The sequence below is a fragment of the Fukomys damarensis genome, unplaced genomic scaffold, assembly GCF_012274545.1.
Source record: "Fukomys damarensis isolate Sample0158 unplaced genomic scaffold, DMR_v1.0_HiC HiC_scaffold_11, whole genome shotgun sequence".
In the NCBI taxonomy this organism is placed as follows: Eukaryota; Metazoa; Chordata; class Mammalia; order Rodentia; family Bathyergidae; genus Fukomys; species Fukomys damarensis.
Window position 1 is genome coordinate 11,158,255 of NW_022900923.1, and position 8,696 is coordinate 11,166,950.

General features: G+C 36.6%; 1 protein-coding gene across 1 annotated transcript in view; it reads right to left on the minus strand.

Moving 5' to 3' along the window:
* Positions 1 to 8,696, minus strand: part of Hnrnpu (heterogeneous nuclear ribonucleoprotein U) — a 20,435-nt gene that overhangs the window by 10,400 nt on the left and 1,339 nt on the right. Inside the window, exons 2-14 of the mRNA XM_033761958.1 lie at positions 8,313 to 8,626; positions 8,151 to 8,224; positions 6,137 to 6,276; positions 5,513 to 5,612; positions 5,021 to 5,133; positions 4,379 to 4,642; positions 3,789 to 3,908; positions 3,092 to 3,220; positions 2,838 to 3,006; positions 2,323 to 2,577; positions 1,951 to 2,135; positions 1,511 to 1,582; positions 889 to 1,074 (exon numbers count right to left, since the gene is read on the minus strand). Coding sequence (XP_033617849.1) covers positions 1,021 to 1,074; positions 1,511 to 1,582; positions 1,951 to 2,135; positions 2,323 to 2,577; positions 2,838 to 3,006; positions 3,092 to 3,220; positions 3,789 to 3,908; positions 4,379 to 4,642; positions 5,021 to 5,133; positions 5,513 to 5,612; positions 6,137 to 6,276; positions 8,151 to 8,224; positions 8,313 to 8,626 — 1,989 coding nt within the window. The 3' untranslated portion in view covers positions 889 to 1,020. The remainder of the gene's footprint in view (positions 1 to 888; positions 1,075 to 1,510; positions 1,583 to 1,950; positions 2,136 to 2,322; positions 2,578 to 2,837; positions 3,007 to 3,091; positions 3,221 to 3,788; positions 3,909 to 4,378; positions 4,643 to 5,020; positions 5,134 to 5,512; positions 5,613 to 6,136; positions 6,277 to 8,150; positions 8,225 to 8,312; positions 8,627 to 8,696) is intronic.

Below are 8,696 nucleotides of genomic sequence, written 5' to 3' on the forward strand. Positions count from 1 at the left end.
CTTTTTTTTTTTTTTTTTTTAGAAAGAAAAAGGAAATCAGCAGGCTAAGGAGATACCCATTCAAGAACTGACATGATTAAAAATTAAGATATAAATGGGTGACTCACAATTTCATTAGCTTACAAAGATGGTGGAGTTAACTACTACAAGCACACTAGTTATACAGTATTTTGTGGGAGAAGGGCATACAGACATAGCTAACTTCATATAGATCCCATTAGACAACTGGATTTACAACAAGTTTTTTTTTAATAAGAAATGGGCAAAGCCAGCTTTCTTTTCAGAATCAAAATGCAGAACAAATGGAAAAATTATGGTATTTAACCTTCACAAGTTTGAGCCTCCACAAATAATGCAACCAAATTTTACATTTTTAACAGCCCTTCTACATACACTCCATCTTCTCCATCTCAGTTCCAAGTCTTATCTTCATTCCCAATTATGCCAATTCCACTGTTAGTCTGACAGAAAAAGCCTTCCCAGATTTTGTCAGATTTCTACTTAGCTTACCCCCTCCACTATTACCCAAAAAACTAGAGAAGATGGAGTGTAATATGAGCAGTACAGAGTCTTATGAAATTCATGGGGACCACTTAGTCCTTCCATGAATCTGGTTGCTAACATTTCTATTATATTGTGACAATGACTCCCGACTGTTATTCTCTGTGAGAAATGGGGGGAGTAAATTCTTAATAAAAGACACCAGGTACAAAGCAACATTTTACTTTTGTTGTGATAAAAAAAAAGTCACATTTTACAGATAAAATGTAGAACCCTGAAATACTGACACATTCTCTTATCGTGCACAATGCTGAGGTTCTCTTACGATTCACTTTAAAACTGCAATTAAAAATGTACAAAAAAGAAAAGAAAAAAAAATCAACCCACAAAGCTTCTAAAAAAGGAACCCGCAGGCACTTCCTCTTGTGGAATGTTTAAAAAGTTAGCCTACTAAAGAAAACAGTCGACTTCTTGTGAAGGTTTTGGAGAAATATGTATCAGTTCGTTTTATTTGGGTATTCAATAATATCCTTGGTGATAATGCTGACTCCATGGCTTCTGACCCCAGAATTGCTGTAAGAGAAAATTTTTTTTTTAAAGAAAAAACATCAATAAGCCACTCAAATTGCTTTTAGGAAATGACAATGATCTAATTCACAGTAACTGCTGGAAATAAATTTATACTTGTCATACCTCTGATTTCTATCAAACCAGACTTTTAATAGCTCGTTATTTATCAATACACATTACAAAAGGAAACAGGGACTGGTTAGTTTACACAATTAAAGCTAGCAGTAAAAAGAACAAGATAATATCACATTACTTTATTATGAAAATATTAAGTTACAACAATCTCCAACCTATTTATTGTTATAGATAAAACACAATCCACACCTTGCTCTATTAATATCTATAAACACTTCAATCCCCAGACAAGCTCTTTTTCAACTCACTTTTGCAGAAACTCAAAATATAATTAATATACATATTCACATAAGAAATTACTTACACCCTGCTGCCACTGGTTGTAGCCCTGAGATTGATTTTTGTAGCCACGATTGTTTCCTCGTCCTCTGAAGTTCTATGAAAACATAAAATGACTTTTAAGAGCTCTGAACCCTAAAGTTTAGCATGCTTGTAGGGGTGTAGTTGGGACAGGGCAGAAAAACATATTAGACACCAAACTTGGTGTGTGTGTGGGGGTGTGGAAACCCTGGAAATATTTTGGTTTCAAAGTAATTTCAATTTTTATACATTACAAACCCACATTAACAGTTGCTGGTTAGCACACCTGAAAAGCAAGTGGACTCATTTTGCCATTACTAGGTTTTTTGTTTTCTGTCAGTGCATATGATCTTCATTTTCATTACTGAGAATCTTTAACATAGGCCTACCACCTTCCAGACAATTACATGGACTACTAGTCCCCCATGCATCTTCAACCATTACCTGGTTGTAGTTCCCTCTGTTAGGCATTCCACCTCTGTTGTAGTTCCCTCTGTTTGAATAGCCACCTCGGCCAGGAAAAACAGGGCCACGAGGGTATGGATAACCGATTCCACCACTTCCACCACCTCCACCACCTCTCTGAGGCATATTGCCCCTCCTATTATATCCACCACGGTTCCCAGGAGCTGAAAAACAAATAATAGTTTTTAACTGTATTGTGCCTACTTGCACACTATTTGTGGTTCTTTCCAGACCATAATACCTATTTTTTTAAAACTTAAAAATGTTGAAGAACAAAAGTAATGTTTAATTTTGACCACTCACAACCCAAAGTATGTTTAGAAACCAATCATATCAAGATCTAAAACTTGCCTCCCCCTCTGAAGTTTCCACCTCGCATATTGAATCCTCCGCGTCCTCTATGGCCACCACCTCTGTTAAACTGGTTTTTGCCACTCTTATTTTTATTGCTCTTCTTTGAGCCAGTGTTCTGTTTCTTTTCTGGTGGAAGTGCTTTTTTGCTTTCTTCCTTATATTGCTCCAAAAGTTTCTGGGCTTCTTCCTTCTGAAGTTCAACATAGGTTATTTCATCAAAGCACTCAGCTACTTCTGGCAGGGTAAAGTTTCCTGCAGGGAATAAAGTCAGTCAAACTAAACTTAGAAACTTACTACAAGAATCTACACTCCTAGAACTTCCAATTCCTGAAAATGGCTCTAGTTCAACAGATTGTAACATCTAACTAAACAAGGTCCAATTACATTTTCTTAAAGAATAGAATGAGTCATTCATTTATACGTGCCAAGAGTTAATGTAATTCTTCAGTCTTGCTAGTAAAACTTAATTTTTAAGATATAAATCACAGAAACCATGAAAATAAATTCCATGCCTTTCATTTTTAGGACTGCGTGTTCTGGCAGGTCTTTTCCCTCTACTTCTGCTTTCTTCTGTGTTCTCTGTTTATAGTCTTCATCTTTTGGGCAAACTACCACAGCTTTTCGCTGGAAGCCTGCAAACAGGCACATTTTTCTTCTCTGGGCAGCAGCAGACACATTTGTCTTGGGGGAAAAAAACATTGAAGTATTTTAAACATTTCTATCACCAAATTAGCATCCCCCTCCCCATTTCAAAGCCACAGCTTACCTGATCCAGAATGAAATTTCGCTTCTTACGGGCAGCAATCTCTATGAACTTTCCAAGACACTGTGGGGCTCGCTGCAACAGTGTGTTCAGCTTTCCAGTATCTGCCATTTGCTTCTTAAAACCTGCCACCTATTTTAAAAGTTCAAATTCTTAAAACTTTTGAGTCAATTTATTCATTTAATACTTGCACATACCTAGATAGGAAGAAGCGACATTTTATAAGCCCTTTTCCATTACTACTACAAAAGTAGTAACTCTAGTTAGACATACTAGCACATGCCAATAATCCCCACCACTCTTAGAGGTTGAGGGAAGAGGATCCTGGAGTCTTCCACCTTAAGACCCTGTCTCAAATAAAATTATATTAAATTAAATTTAAAAATCTTATTTAACAAAACACTATTCAAAATCTGTTCAACTCTTTACTTCTGGATAAATTCCTATCAGAAGGCTGTTTTACCCTAAAGATAAGAAGAACTTACTTTATCCAATTTACAGTAATTTTGCCCTTAACTCCAACATCTGAGGTAATAAGACATATAAAAACAACAGGCAAGTACATTACACAGAATAGCTTCTTTTATTTTTTTGGCAGTGCTGGAGACTGAACCCAAGGTCTCAAACATGCTAGCCAGCCCTACCACTGAGCTACATCTTCCTTTCCCTTCTGGTCTACATCCAATCCCATTTTACTTACCATCATTTTGTCCATAATAGTATTTGTTCCAAGAATGTTATATTTACCAGGATTTTCAGCTGCATGTTTAGTAACCCAAGTAGTTTTTCCAGCTCCTGGCAAGCCAATCATCATCACAACCTACAGCAAGGAAAGTCATTTGACGGTTTAAACATTTTTAATCTTAACAAGCAGCTGATTTGAAAATTCACGTGATTGCAATTTGTGTTCATGGGAAGCTTAACACACAAGGGAACTGACAACAAAAAAATGCAGAGTGAAATGGAAAGTAAATGGTTAACGGGGGAGTGGGAAGGGGCGGGGAAAGGAAATAGGGAAAGAAAAAATGGAAACGAAAGTCTATATATAGAGAAGAGTGACACGGAGGGCAGAGATATTGGGTGAAAAACAAGAACCAAGACATATGGAAAGGCACAAAATCCCAATGACAAATTTAACTGTATTGCTTGATTTAAAGGTACCGATAAACTTAAATGGAGTGAACACTGAGAGCAAAAGGAAAAGCAGCACAAGTACCAATCATTTAGCATTTCTCAAAGTCAGTTTTGCCAAAAGCAATCTTCATGTGCTTTTTTAAAAACAGAACTTACTTCACAATCTTTCTTTTCTTCAGGCCCCTTCGGTCCTCTTACTCGATCCTCTAAGGGGACATCTTGGATAAAAGTATAGTCTTCAGGTATTGGAAAATATGGCTTTTCCTTCTGACCGAAATTAAATTCAACTGCACAGTTGTGGCAGAGAACATGTGGGAACAGTGGCCGCCCAGCAAGAATTTCCTTACTAATTTTGAAGGCAACACCAAGTTCTTGTCCATTCTTAGCATAGGAAAGTTCTACTTCATCACTTTCAAAGTTCTGTTAAAGAGAAAGGAAAATAAAATTTGAGAATAAGCTTATCTTGTAGAATATATAAATGCTAAAACTTTATGCTAAATGTTAAATGCTTTATGTTAAAGTGCTTTTTTAAATGCTAAAAACTCAGTTATTAACAATGGAAGACATGTATCTACAATCTGAATATAGCCCTAAATAATGGCCCATTTTCTAGTTCTCAGGTCAACTTAATAGTTTTCAGCCAAAATCTATTAGTGATTTCTTCCTCAAAAATACCATGGTGTTCCCAATTCACATAGTCTTTTATCCCAGAGCTAGGGTCTGTACCTAATCACACACTAAAATATTCTTCACTGTAGCTAATGCTATTTCATTTATAGACTCTTAGGTACAACTTACAGCAAAACAAGTAATCACATCATTTTCATCAAACTTTTCTCCATAATCTTCTGTCTCACAGTTGCATGTTTTTATTCCTTTCAGAGAATATCCGTAAGAAAATTCTTCTTCGCCTAAGAAAATAACTTTTATGAAGTCAATGTCTTAAACACTCCAAAGACCCATCTATTTGATTATAACTATTTGATAAGGGCACCAAAGAAAATGTGTATAAACTTAGTAATCTTTGATTTATATTAGGCCTGTATCAGGTACAGAATTGAAAGCTATGTGGGATAAACACAAAGCTAGTCAACAAAGCTTGTCACTTGGAAGATTCTATTTCAATTGTTTTGTAACTTCAGAAAGTATAGAGACAAAAACTACAATTTAGCATGTGCCTACTGTATGGCTAATGCTGGTCGGCAGAACACTAAAACACCTAAAGACTTAAGACTTAGAACCCTGTCGGTAACATTCTTGAGCCCAGGGGAGTCAAACTGTTAACTTTACCAAGCAACATTCCACTTGTGGTTAGTGACCATCCAATCCGAACTTCATGTATGTCAATATCTTTTGTATATAAATGCCTTACAGGGATTTTCTCTGTAACCTGAAATTCAAATTATTCAACAATTAAACTGTAAACCAAGGAAGGTTAAAGCTTCAACTCTGGGTTTCAACCTTGCCTTAATTCTCATCTTGCTATTAATGTAAGAGGACTCTATTCACCTTCCTCACCTTTCAATATCCCAGCCCCAGCTTTTACAAGAATTTCAAACTGATACAAGCACTTAGAACTCAATTTTGAAGCTTAATCTGAAGTTCATTTAACACTTAAAACAGTGAATTTGAGTTAAATTTTTGCCTTATACACAATTAAAAGTACACATTTTTCTCTCCAAAACTGAACTAGGGAGCTTTTCTAAAAACAACGAACAAAAAACACCCTTAGCCTTTCCTAGTAACTGCTATAAAAAGAGTGCCCTAATTAAAACTCCAGCTGACTCTGGTGACATTCTGATTTCACAAATTTAATTGCTAATTTAAAAAGATTTCAAGCCTCTTGTAACTGACAAAAATTTTCGAATGAAAGCTCAAAACGGAGAAAAACAAAAATCACAAAACTGCATTTACCTTCATCTCAAAACAGACTTTGCCTTTTGACACACCATAGGAGGCCCTTCCTCCAGCCCAAAGAAAAGCAAAGCTCTCCATAGTAAGGGAAGAAGCACTGAGGCGATCTCTTGATATTTTAAAATGTAGATCACAATTATCTGTAATCAAATACCATATTATTCTTTTGACATCCAATGTGTTTATGCTACATAGACAAAACTTGGCTACTAAATTTTCACATGTATTTTTAATGCTGCATAGAACAGTGTTTTTAAAAAATCATGCTTTTCCAACTTTTCCATTTAATCCCCACTCCCACCAAGCCACTCTGTAAATTATGTACTGGAGAGTAAAGTGCCTATTAACATCAAAGAACATGTGTCTTAAGCATGTAAAATAAGACAATGTAACATTAATACATACCTGCTCTGCTCTTTACCTTGGTTTAGAGGCAAGCAGTAGAGGATAGCAGGAAATCAAAGTGAAGCATACCAGAACCAGGGATTTACCAGAGCCACAATAATACTGAAGGGAGGCCATGACCAAATCATTTTAAAATAGGAGCATGAGCGTTAATCCTGCCCTGTAACCTAACATCAGAGCTCTAGCTCCTAAATTCTTTTCTAAAACTTGTGAATATGGCAGTCTCCACCTACAAACCGAGCTGTCCCAAAGCTGCTATTATTAGGGGACTTTACTTAGGTTCCCTTTCCCCAAGTTAACCAGTTACAACAATTAGGGATTAACTACTTCCTGGAATATCCAAATCGAAAAACATCTTCAGCTACCTTGGGGTCACTAGCTCATTAACCCGCACCGTCTCATTCTAACTTGGGAAACAGCTAAACTCTAAGTCAAGTTAGAATGCTGTTTATTTTGTATTAGCGAGGATTAAATATCCAAGTTGGAATTCCCAAATAAGCTTTGCTCCTGAAGTTCCTGATCACTGTCAGAATTCTCAACGTAACAATTTGTATTTAAACTCATTACTGCACTTAACATTGGTATTCCTAGTTGGTTTGCACTAAAAACTGATTTCCTAACGGTGGCAATATTAACCTCTTGAATCACTGCTTCACCACCCTGCCAAATAGGTTTTATACTTAAGCAACTGAATTTCACATAAAACTCTTGAACTACTTTTCCATTTTTTTACAAGACAACCACCAACTTTTCAGTTTTTACATTTACACCCCTACAAATGTAAATAGAAACAACATGTACAAGGAAATGTAAGGCTCTAATCTTCAACTCATCTAACATTTTTTAATCACTTATTTCTACACTGCTCTAGTCATAACACTGAACAGTTTTGCACCCTGACCAAATACTAAACTAATGTAATTTTTTTAAATTAAAAAGCATGAATCTGACAGCCAAGGCCTATTAGAAGGTTTGCAATACTTCCTCGTAACTGCAACCCCATTTGGGTAAAGTAGCAGTATTTACAGCGCTGCCATTGATACCATTCGCTGCTGAAGAAAGCTAGTGGCCCAGTGATAGCCCACTGCTGCTGCCCCAGGTCTTTGGAAGAAATCAACTTATGTTAAAGCAGCAGCTACTGAACTGGAATTGAGAACAAAAGAGCAGTTATTGAAAAAATATTATTACAATCTTTTAGAATAGGGAATATACTTGTGTGCTAATGGGGAAAATCATTAGTAAATATTTAGCTAGCCCAAATAGCTCACTTAATATTTAATTCCACAAAAAGCACAGACTATCACAGACACCTTATTGTAAGGACAGGATAGTTTTACAAGTTTCCATTAGTTAGTCAAACACTGGCATTAATCTTACATCCCTAAGAATAAGAATCCTCGTCATAAAAATATCAAATTGCCACAGCCTGTGAGATTAACGGAAGCCATACCAAATATTAAACTATTACTAGATTCTGAATATAGACCGTTATTTTCCTGCCCTAAACTCTAACCTGTTTTCCCCATTAAATTCAGGTTTTCTAATATGGAATCAAAAAACCACCGCTTTTGGTAGAGTGGGGCAAAGAGGGAGAATCAGCTTCACTTACAAGTATCAAGACAAACCACTGTGTCATCGAAGTGCTCATCTTCTTCTTCAACAGGTGGCTGAGGAGATTTGGCTCTGAAAGACAGAAACGTCTCCTGGTACCAGCTCTTCCATCAACCCATGAGGAATGGGTGGCGAGCGGATCTAAGTTAGCATCCTGTACCTGCTGTATTTGTTTTCTTCGATGTACTCAAAATATCCTCGGCCATGATCTTCTCGAGGTCTCTTAACGCCTCTCTTTTTATCTCCGCCTTTCTGCTCTGTTTTGCCATCTCCTATAACACATAACACCCCTTTAAGAAGCCAAGCCGCAAGACTACCACAAATACCAGAAATCGGGACGGCGAACACAAAAATTCCAAAAAGCACCGTTTCTATATCAAAGGGAAGGAAAAAAACAAAAAACAAAAAACAAAAACTCGACCGTACCCTATTACTCTTCTTAATCGATTTTCTAAACGACGAAACACACGAGATCTCAAAGAACAATCGGCTTACACCAGGACTGGCACTAGCGGCACAGTCCTTTCGCCGGGCCGCTCGACGG